We start from the raw sequence: 12,281 nt of genomic DNA on the forward strand, positions 1-12,281 counted from the left end.
CAGGAGAACTAGGTTGTTCCAATACCCGAGAGATATGGAGAACTGTTTTAATCTTCGGGAAATAGGGAGGTAACGTTTCGAAACCTACAATTAAATTCTGGATAACTGGGTTGTTACGGGCCAGCCGATACCCGCAATTTAAATCTGGAGGACCAAGGTGTTTTTTTGTTGGTTTTTTTTGATAGCTGGGGGTTCTAATCCTTTTGCAATCTGAAGAACTAGGTTGTTCGGATTCTCATAAATGTGGAGAACTGGGTTGTTCAATAACCTGAAATTCTGGAGAACATAGCTGTTTTGATATGGTATCTAGGAATTCTGAAGAATTGAGCCGTTCTGATATTTAAACAGTGTAATTCCTGTAAATACTAATACTAATAGATACTAATTTTGGCACCAGCGAAATTTTAGCAAATTACCAAATTTTATAAGATTAGTATTAATTAGTACATAGATTGTTAATTAGCGCAATTATAATTTTAGTGCAAACCCTTCCAGTATAAAATGCACTAAAATAAGATTATACTGCTAAAATAGGTATGTTTATAACACTAAATTCTAAAACAACAACAAACATAATATATGTTATACGTAATATTTATTTGTGTATACACTTTACGCAAATGTGTCTCATGAACATCACGAGACATAACAACAATATCTTGGTTAAACATGTGACTTGTTTGTCAAGACATTCTAGCTAAACTACAACCAGTACATAAAGACCCAACAGACCGCCCGTCCAGCCAACCTGTACACAAAAACAATACGTACTACCACAGCAGTTTCTACGATTTGTTCAAAAAACTCGCTTTCATCAATCTACGAACATGTACAGTTTCAATTACATAAAAATTATGAAGTTAAAAAATTTCCGGAAAATTTACTCGACTACGACTAGGTTTTTAATTTTTGTACATACTACAAAGACGCATACAACATGACATGGTTTGGCTTTCAAAGGATTTAAACTGAAAGGACACATGCTTTTTATATGTGGGTTGATCTGGTACCTACTTCATTTCGAGACAACTGATGATCAAACAATACATGAATTCCTATTGTCCAAGGACTTAGGAACACTTTTTCTAAGAAATCTGAAGAGTCAAAACAAATCGAGGGGTCCCTTTAAGCCGAAGAGTCAAAACTAAGACACAAACATACTCTCAAGGGTCTACCTGGAGCCTTGTATTACAAACATTCAATACATGATACATATAACACAATCATATTTTTAATCAATAAATAATTTGACGCTCCTCTCTCACTGATACAATCTGCACACCCAATAATTATTATCTATTATACAGTAATTATATTTAAAGAGAAAAAATCCAATATCACTCACAATTGTAAAATGTTTTCAGGCTGTCGGTTATTTCTGACCATCAGAGTTTTTTTCCTAACTTAACCACAGGATCTTCACTCAAATTTGAGCCTGGAAGCAAATAAGACTTTTGTGGCTTCAACATTATATAACTTAATATTATAGGATAGAAATTAAATTAGAAAACAAATTCAAAGTTCAGACTTTTTGTGTGAAACTGGGCCCAGCACACCAGGAATTTAAAGGATCACACTAAACGCATACAAAAATTTCATAGCAGGTCTCGGCGTCCTCTTTAATCCATTGCAGCTAGCCTTCTTGTCATATTTTGCTAGCATTAAGTTAGATAAATATTCAAACCGCGAATGACTTGTACTTTATATAACACAGAGCATGTTGAATTATATTTATTCCAATGCCTCTGCCTGGGATCAAACCAAGGACCTTCGGCTCACTAGTCTTACACTCAACCAGTCATGGTAAAGGGATGTTATAATTATCTCTAGCCAAGAGGAACATACCTATATTGTGATGTATCTTTGAAAATTGACAAAGAGGGCCAGATCATGCTACTATCTTACCTATAAATCATATCTGCTATTGTAGAAGTTATAATCTAGAAGAAAATATCTGTACCCTGGTAATATGTGCTGAAAACTGATCCTGAAATCTTAGGAAGAACGCCTACCTATCTCGCAGCCATTTTCTTTGATGAACACAATTGTACCAAGTGCAGTACTTTTCATATCACATAATAGCAAAACCACTCTCCCTCACGAAAATCACAGTTTATACACAATACATTTTAACTGATCATGCTACATATCTAGCTCTTGGACAAGAAAATTTTAAATTTCAAATGGAAGAATATGAACTACAACTAGTCTTCATTAATTGAAATTACATATATTTCATTTAGCTGTAACTTCATCCATAAAATTGTTTCTTGACTACAAATATTTCATTGTAAACTCAAAAGCTTGTTTCTTGGTGAAAAATGAAATCATATATCAAGACCTTTTCTGACTAAATTTCGTAGAACAAAAAAATTATATCCTCTTCCCAGTTTGCATCAATTCTGCTCAGTCCACCGTAAGTTCATAATATACAGCTCAAATGTATTGCACAGCTAATGATACAATGAGAAGCACAATTTTTGATTTGTCAATAATCGCGTATGAAATTGAAGAATGTATATTTACAATTAAAATAGCTTACATATACATCAACTATGTAAGGGTTATTCCAGTAAAATATCTACCCCACCCCAGGACTCGAGTTTTTGTTTAAGAGTACCAGCTATAGAATTTCTTTGGATAATTTCCTTTATATGTAATAGAACTAAGAGGCAGGAAACCCAACCATGGATAGAAGCGATACATTCTGGAGTCCTGGGGTCGGGTAGATGTTTTAATGGAATAGCTCTAATGTCTTCAGGAATATATGGAATGTCACAAAAAATCTATGGATTTCTTTTCAACCTAAATACATATCTTTACAAGTGGACTTATTTTTAATCATGATAATTACTAACATCTAAGGGTAACTTTTGTATTAACTGGTACAACCATCACTAAGCAAATGTGATCATATTTATTTTTCCGTGTCAATATCAATATCCTTTAGACCTCCATGAATAGTGATGTAACTTATTTCCCACACTTTACCCAATAATAGGGCAGCTTTGCCACTGTACCCAAAAAATAATTAAAACTTCAACAAATTTACTACATCTGTATATATAGGAATATTGTCAGAGACTAGATTTGTCTATGAAATAATTACTTTTAAAAAATCTATGTTTAAACAATAACCATATTAAATCCATCCAAATATCGTTTCCTTAAAATTTCCAAAATGTTCAAAATACACGATATAGAGTCCATTATATATCAAAGTTGGTTCCGTGTTATCAAATCTATCATTAAAACCCAAAAATTACCACATAATGGCAGATCATAATTATTAAACATTTCATAATGGAATATGTGTTGATCACATCTCAGTACTAAAAATTATAAGTCTTTCTTTATGTATAGCACTTCTGACTTCACTCATGCAGTTAACACTACTTCTTGGCTCACAAATGAAATGTTATCTCGCTGATATTATCCCGATCAGAAGATTGGTATATAGCTGTCAATTTTTGCTCGGTGCCTCTGAGCTACACATTCGGAGATCCACACGATGTTGCGGTTTTCCTGTTCCTTCAGCTTGACATACGAGTAAAACGTACCCATTTGGAATTGCTGCATGAAGGAATTCTTCATCAGTTGTACCTAAAACAAATATTGTGAATAATATTTACTTTTTAAAATTAGAATTTCTGTTTAAATAATTTAGTACCCGAGACTTAACTGCAGATTTAAATGATTCTAAACACAATAGCAAATATACTGTATTGAACCTGATATGCACACTGTTTGCCCACGAAAATACACAAAATGCACATAATAAAACCATGTATGTGGAAACATTTCAATCATTTCCATTCGAAATTTGGGTGGAAAAGTAACTTTTTTCTATTTACAGACTTTAGCAAAAACAATTTAGAGATTTGGTTATAAGACTGAAAACTATATGGAGAAATCAACGATAAGGAACTTTTGATCATTCCCCCCCTCCCCCTTAAAAAGACTGGGTGCACTTATTAGTTAGAATATGGTATTCCCAAACCTTTTCCTTATTTCCATATGAATATTACTGTTCTTGTTTCAGCACATACTCCAGAAAGGTTTACATCAATTTGTAGATTCAGATGTGGATATTAACCATTCACTAGAAATTTACATGCACAAATTCAAGGGAGATAAATCTTGATTACATTTACCTACAAGGTTTTAAAATGTTCACTTTGACCAATTTGATAGAATTAAGTAATTACAATGTTGTACATGTATCAGTAAATTGAAAAGTAAAGTGACCAACCAGTCTTGGAAAAAGTCGTAACTTAAAATTCAGCAGAAATAAAAACAAATGTCAGACTGCTGGTTCTATCACTCTACAGAAGTAGGTCTCCTGTGGCAGTTTGAACAGATAAGATATTCTCCTACATTGGACTAGTGTATCTACACTTTTCACAAAACAAAATACAGTATTCATGACTTACTCCCAAGAAGAGAGTTTTCCCATTAATACAAATTGCATGACATAATCATTGTTGTAGAAACAATGAATTGACCGATTGCAAAAATAATTTGACCAGAGCTATCAAGAATAAGTCTAGAGAAAATGAGTATTGTGTATTTTAATTAACCCTTAGCAGGATTGTCCACAAATTCTCAGCGGACCTCTTGTTTTGAGATCTCTCTGGTTGAGATCCTTTTTCCACCCAAAGTGACTTGAAAGATTGTATGTGTCACCAACAAGGAGGTAATTTCCAGTTGGGATTTCTTTGTTACATATCTATATATTGAGGATAATTCTACTAATCTTACCTCGTGATCAAAGATATTGAGGATAATTCTACTAATCTTACCTCGCGATCAAAGAACCTATCTTCCAGTGTTTTGTCTCCAGGGTTGGTACCAGCTCCTTCAAACAATTCCTTATATTCCTAAAACACACAACACATAATTTCTATAAATTAATATTCCTTTAATGGTGTAGTAGCACTTTTTGTGTTTATACAAGCAAAAAATATTTGCATAAAGATCTGTTTGTAAAATCATTATCTGAAGTATTAATAAAATCATACAATCACGATATTTGTGCGTGAAATATACAGTATCTGCAATCACCAAACACCAGAAATTTATAACAATATTATAGCTATTTTACCTCTGCATTTTAATTACCTGTTAATTCATTTTGTAAAATCCTGGTTAACTTATTCTCCCTCACAAATTAATTTAATAATTTCACAAAATTTTTTTTAATCAATATAATTATGTAAGTATGCACCTACATAATTTGAAATTTAGAAAATTACTCTTTTTCTTATTTTGTGCTTCTAAAGTTACTCCAGGATAACCGGTGTCTAAAATAAATTGTAAAATGTCCTTACACCATAGATGTCGGCGACAGCTCGGACTTGATCATAATCATCGGCCCTACCGAGCTGAGTTAGACCGTACGGGTTCAGCTTCCCACAGCGAGGGTAGAGCTTAGCACGATCATCCTTCGTCAACTCAGTACCAAATGAGTTGATAGTAATGATGAAAGCTCGACGATCTGCCTCAAACTGTAATAAAAGTAAAATTTTGATAAAGGGCGACAACCATCACAAATGAAGAAACATACAGTAGCTTTACAATACAGGGCTTTCTCACTGGTTTGGGAAAGGGCCTTTTTGTCTCATTTTGGCAGAAAATTGGGAAAGATTTTTTCAGAAGCAAACTGCAAATTTTGGGAATGGGGCCCATTAACAGCCCCACACAAAACCAGGAAAAGCTGTGCAATATGTATTTTCTAGTTATTAGTTATCATTTAAATGGTAAAGTTACAGTCACAAGCAAAATATAAACCCACAGGTTACTTTCTTCAACAATTATAAAGTCCCATGAAAATATGACAGGTTTATCAATAAGAATCCTTTTTAAGCACATAAACTATATATTTGGTTTGGTTTATTTTGTTTAATGTCTTATTAACAGCCAGGGTCATTTAAGGACGTACCAGGTTTTGGAGGTGGCGGAAAGTCAGAGTACCCAGAGAGAAAACACCGACCTACGGTCAGTACTGGACAACTGCCCCACTTGGGTTTCGAACTTGTGACCCAGAGGTGGAGGGCTAGTGATAAAGTGTCGGTACACCTTAAGCACTCAGCCACCGCAGCCCCAAAATAAATACGATGCAGTGGTACTCGCCACCTTAAGTACAGAAGTCAAGCGCTCTACCACTGTGTCAGCTATTGACACTAGTTATCTAGACACACCATTCTCACTCTGTGAAAGTTGATTCTGTGGCTTAATATTGTGACATTGTGTAGGAAGATTTCTATGAGGAAGACTAGTAACACTTACTGCCAGGGCATCACACATCACCTCAGCAGTCGCTCCACCAAGCTCGCTACAGAAACTGTAGAAATCTTCAAGGTAAGCCTGAAGTGAAAAAAAGATTAAAACATTTTAATGTACAAAATATTAAACATACAAAATGACAATTAAAAATATATTGTTTCCTTAAATGCTATTATATATATATAAATATATACATAATTTTAGAAAAAATATTATGGAGGTGGGCAACAAGGAAACATTTTAAAACCCTGCTTACTAAAACTATTTTTTCCTTATATGATAATTCTGCACAATTACTATAAATTATCTTTACCCATACAGAATCAGTTATGAGCATATCATCCAGTAGACCCTTGAGAGTATGATTTTGACTCCCCAAAATCATATTTGACTGTAGGGATTTAAAGGTCAAGTCTACTTGACATATTTTGACCCTTCAGATTTCGGGCTTTTTCTCACTGGTTTGGGAAGGGTCCTTTTTGTCTCATTTTGGGAACAAAATTGGTGAATTGGGAAAGAATTTTTCAAGAGTAAACTGCAAATTTTGGGAATTTGGCTTTAAAACGAAATAATTCCATTTGGGAATGGGGCCAATTAACGACACCAGAAAGCCCTTAGAAAAAGCCCTGAGATTTCTGGGAAATACTGATTTGACTACTGAAATTGCTGAAAGTCAAAGGTCAACTGGATGCCCTGTAAATCGAGACCCTGAACATCTGATAGTACAATATTTCGGTTGCTTTGGTCTGTATTTTTATATATCAGTGTATTACCTTGTAGAGTGTGTTTCTGATTATCTCAATGTTCATTTCATCCAAGTCTTGTTCAGATATACAGTCAATGAAATAAGGAGCTGTGAAAGAAAGAATAAAGAAATAAGTAATTGTTTATGAAGAATACTTTTGTTTATCAACAAATATGTCAAGTATTTACAACCAGTAAAAATATCCCTAGCTTTTCACTGTCAGATTAAACTGTCAAGTCCTGATGAAGTATTAATGCAAAAACAGAATAATGATAAGTTTACATGATGGGTACCATATTATTATATGACAATCAGACACTTACAAGTAGTCACCTTCCTAAAGCTATATCTACCTGTAGGGTACTTTTACTTTGCCTTATATCTACATAAAAGGAACGGTTGGTGTGGCTTTGTCGTGTTAAAGATGGCCACTGCCGAAGCAAATTGCAGTTTTCTGATTAAATTGAACAAAGTGCAAATTAATAACTGTCTATATCCCTAATTGAATTTTACATAATCCTGGGTTCTTTGTGAGGATGGATAGATTGCTGAAATTTCATCAAATAAGAAGCGGAAAAGCCTGCTTACTACTTGATACAGGTGGGTAAAAGTCTACTTTTTTTATGCCCCGACCCGTATCGCTTTCTTATACCTTCACTTATAACTTTAAAGGTTTTCTTCTCTTTTTTTTTTATCTCAATAAGGGCTTAACGAATGAAAACCAAACTTTTCTATCAATACTAAATTAACATTTGATTCTTGAAATGAAAATAAATCTCACAGTCTGGGTACTGAAATTTTGCCTGGGCTCGGCACACAATATTAGCCCAAACCAATGTCACATATATAGTAGCCTCGCTTTCAATGTATTTGCACCACTTCCTCAAATATAGCATTTTTACTGGGCCTTTTATAGGAATGTATTCTGCTGGACAAGCTGGACACCAGATTGAGTGTGAAATTTGGTATTTTCTCAATATTTTATAATATGGCCGATGACCACCTTTATGTAAGTCTCTGTCACTCAGCTGACAGATCAGGTTTCTTTGGCATAGGTAGGGACTATCGCGTCAAAGACCATGGGTTCAATTCCTGTCAGGCACTCAGTAGCCTAAGGAAGCTTCTCGATTCTTTCACATATATCTAGGGATTATCAATAGGTATCAGCTCAGTAATTAATACATAATTATTAATTACCTAGAGGTGTGTCACAGCATTATACATATAATTACCTAGAGGTGTGTCGCGAAAAAACACAGCATTATACATATAATTACCTAGAGGTGTGTCGACCAACACAGCATTATACAGTTCAGCAGGTGTTGCTGCTATGTGTATTGCCTCCATCTGCTCAAAGCTCCCAAGAGGATGACACTTGGGGATGAGCTCATTGATTGGTCGCTGGTGAAGTGTGCCGGTGATCAGCAGGATGATGTTGTCAATCATGTAACTGTACCTGTAATAAGGTCAAAGGTTAAGGTCAAAGGTTCAACTTTTGATTGTTGTCAATTTTCTGGGGTCCAATATCAATGATATACGTGTATCATTATTACCATAACTACCTTTTAAATGATGACACCATTAGAACAATTCAATACTCATATTTGGTTGTAGATTTATAATACATACGAATGATTGCAGCCGATTTGCCTATGACAATAAATACAGATTGTTTACTTTAACTCATTTCACAATGTAATTTTTTTTGGCATTTTCAATTATTTCAACTGAAAATGCATCCATTATAAACAAGCTGATTTATTTATCAAGTCCACAGCATGATTTTTATTTTTATTTTATTTTCTATTTTCATCAGAGATGCAGGATACCTGCTTCACCGATCTTGGAATCCATACATGCAATCTTAATCACTTTGAATGAGCTTGACAGTATAGATTTTTATGCTATGTATATACTATATGTTGACAAATGAAAAGATATATCTACGTTATGTAGTCCAGGAATGTAGCGAGTGGTTCCAAACAGTGGTTGCGGAGATGCTGAAACTCTATGACAAGTTTTTCCTTAAGTTTGTCGTCAATAACAGACACAGTAAGGGGACTAGGCTCGTTGGCAAGGAAGTTTCCATAGTCAGTACTCTGTAAATGAAGCTTCAAATCTGCAAAAGAAAAGCACATGACATACAGCACTTAACAATTTGAATTTATTTTTTATTCAATTTATTCACCCATTTATATTAATTTGAATTTATTTTTAATTCAATTCATTCAACCATTTTATCGATTTGAATTAATCTTTAATTCAATTTATTCAACTATTTGTCAAATTACATTTTAAGATGCTACATTGCCTACAAAGAGTAATATGTTTGATTGAAAACAAGAAAAGGCTGTAGCATATTTATACAATCCTAAGTTACATATTAGTTTGAGCTTCTTTTTTCGTCTTTAAAATGAATTGCATAATGAAAAAAAAAATGTATTTTATTAACACTATATTTGGTATGTAGCTTTTGGTCAGTATATATATCATGAAATGAATGGATAAAACATACACCATAGCTGGTTACATTGCATCGAAAACAAATGATGAGTAAATGAAATGATGTGCTGTGAGTTTGTGCAGAGACATATATAGAGAGATAAGTAACATCGCTATTTCCCCGTACAAGTGGTGGCTCCCTTTATTCGTGACCACTCAAGCATATCCCTTATCGAGAACGCCTTGTCCCCTATCAAACACACGCGAGCACAGGTAAATCGGGCTTTGCGCAGGTCTTACGTCAGACCAAAACATCGTCAATTTTAAATACACACAAAAAGCACATATTTATTTAGGCCACTACAAAAGTTACTACATTATCCAACAAGAGGCCCATGGGCCTTAACGGTCACCTGAGATTTGTAATATTTCAGTTTATTTAATTGACCCTTTTTGCCCTCCCTATCAGCCCCTAGGGGTCAGTCAGGGCCAACATATGCATATTATCAAACTTTCATTCCATGCTGAAAATGTTAACCAGAATGAATTCCAATAGAAATTTAACCAGAATGAATTCCAATAGAAATTTAACCAGAATGAATTCCAATAGAAATCAAAACAAATCAGTCAAAAATGTGATTTCCCTATATAAACTATAGTAACATTTACCCCCTCCCCAGGGGCAAACTTGTGACCCCAGGGTCATGAAATTTAAAATTTCAATAAAGCACCATAACACCCTTCAAACTATAAAGAGTATTTGATTCCACCTTATTTCAGTCTTGAGAAGAAGATTTTTGAAATTTCAGTCAATTTGACCCTTTTTAGCCCCGTCCATCAGCCCCGGGGGGTCAGTCAGGGCCAACATGTGCATGCCATCAAACTGTCATCCCATGCTGACAATGTTTACAAAATTAGAATGAATTCCAATAGAAATAAAATAAATTAAAGTCAAAAATGTGATTTCCCTATATAAACTATAGTAAAGTTTAGCCCCTCCCCAGGGGCAAACGTGAAACCCCTGGGTCATGAAATTTACAATTTTGGTAAAGCACCTTAAGACCCTTCCATCTATGAAGAGTGTTTGATTCCAGCATATCTGACAGTGGAGAAGAAGATTTTTGAAGTTTTAGTCAATTTGACCCTTTTTGGCCCCGCCCCTTAGGCCCCTGGGGGGTGGGGACCATATCATTTACAATTTTGGTTGACCTTTAGCCATAGAAGTTTCCTGCCAAATTTCATAGAATTTGGTTAGTGGGTTTTGGAGGAGAAGTCGAAAATGTAAATTGTTTACGGACGGACGATGCACGACGACGGACAAAAGGGGATTAGAATAGGTCACTTGAGACTTTGTCTCAGGTGACCTAAAAACTATCATACTTATGGAATATGGTCTTGTTTATCATGCACATTGTTGTCATTTATCCGTATTTTCGAAAACACCATAGGTAAATTGGAGATTCCCGTCGATCTTCCCTGTGGCGAGCTTGACTTTCATACTCAAAATACGAACACTTTGACAGCAAATTGTGATATATTTCATATTGATGACACTTCTGCACTTTGACATTAATGAAATTAAAGCACATCATTGGATCTTGGTGATGATTTCAAATAGAAATTATCGATAATTATGTGTTTGGTTTTCAAGTTTTCTCCATTATGGCATCAGAATTAAAGAAGACTGAACAGAGCGACCATAAAGGATTGTGGGAAGGTCAGGGGCCACCAAGTAGACATAAGGGCAAATAGAGAGCTGCCAATCTCTCTATATATGTCTCTGGTTTGTGCAACAATGTCACTTGTGTACAGACATACACAGCGATACACGTCTTGACTATTATTACAGTGAAATTTGCATATCTAGTTGTAATTATAAAGACCTATATATTATGTGTGTTAATTTTAATAGCTGTACTTTCTCATGTTCACACAGTAATTTTATATATCATAGATAAACTGTAGTGCATTGAAATTCTCACAAAAAAACACTTCTTAATGCATTTGATTTGACTGTGTATTTGCAAAACTTTTTCCCTTAAAAATTGCACAAAATGACTTTAGTTTATGTAACTAATGGAAGAAAGAAAGTAACAGGAAAATAACACAGGGGCTTGGTTTCATGCTTTTTAGTAACATTTGAAATCAACAACCACAACACTATAAATTAAGTATTCAAAAATGACATATATTATTATACATTCTGAAACCTTATAAAAAATCTGGTTTATCCATGTATACATTTTATGCATCGATAACCCCGATTTTTATAAGGTTTCAGGGTGTATATGAATACTTAATTATAGTGTTGTGGTTGTGATTTCATATGTTACTCAAAATCCTGAAACCGGGCCCCCTGTGCAGTATGCCTGCCACCCTGGATTCAGAGATTTTGTCAGCTGTTAATATAAAATCCTTATTAGATCTAACTCCATAAATAAAATACATGTTGATCACAATTATTAACCTCTAAAGTCATATTTTGATGTGATCAATATCGTTTTAGTAATGACGCCGTCCACATCACACGATACTCTGTCATTGAGAAGTTACAGGTCATCAATGTTGACAATCTGTCTTACCATCCAGACTTTCACATTGTACGAGATTAAGATAATCCGCTTGCTTCAATATTCCTCCTTTAAATCCCCTAACAAGACCTTCGAGATAACCATGGTCTATGTTAAAGTACATCTCTGGCATTGCGTACGCCGACATTCTGCTGTTTTTCACTTATTTCTTCACAAGATTCTTCAGTTGTCAATATTTCATCCGGAAGTTAGGCCTAGAATCACATGAACGATTGACG

General features: G+C 34.4%; 1 protein-coding gene across 1 annotated transcript; it reads right to left on the bottom strand.

Annotated features, from left to right (window-relative positions):
- Positions 1–576: 576 nt before the first annotated feature.
- LOC117337319 (V-type proton ATPase subunit d-like) lies at positions 577–12,281 on the bottom strand. Its single transcript, XM_033898238.1, has 8 exons — positions 12,055–12,281; positions 8,978–9,149; positions 8,308–8,486; positions 7,059–7,138; positions 6,289–6,366; positions 5,331–5,507; positions 4,803–4,880; positions 577–3,603 (listed from the first exon to the last, which is right to left on the bottom strand). The coding sequence occupies exons 1-8, from the start codon at positions 12,188–12,190 to the stop codon at positions 3,442–3,444; spliced, it is 1,062 nt and encodes a 353-aa protein (XP_033754129.1). The 5' UTR covers positions 12,191–12,281; the 3' UTR covers positions 577–3,441.

This window comes from Pecten maximus, chromosome 11 (genome assembly GCF_902652985.1).
Source record: "Pecten maximus chromosome 11, xPecMax1.1, whole genome shotgun sequence".
NCBI classification, from domain to species: domain Eukaryota; kingdom Metazoa; phylum Mollusca; class Bivalvia; order Pectinida; family Pectinidae; genus Pecten; species Pecten maximus.

Bases quoted from the DNA above. Each gene is read 5' to 3' on its own strand.
- LOC117337319 (XM_033898238.1), bottom strand. From the start codon at position 12,190: ATGTCGGCGTACGCAATGCCAGAGATGTACTTTAACATAGACCATGGT. The intron at 8,487-8,977 runs GTAGATATATCT...ACCTTATTACAG, and splicing joins ACATTCCTGGACTACATAAC to GTACAGTTACATGATTGACA. The intron at 7,139-8,307 runs GTAATTATATGT...TTTCTTTCACAG, and splicing joins GTTGGTCGACACACCTCTAG to CTCCTTATTTCATTGACTGT.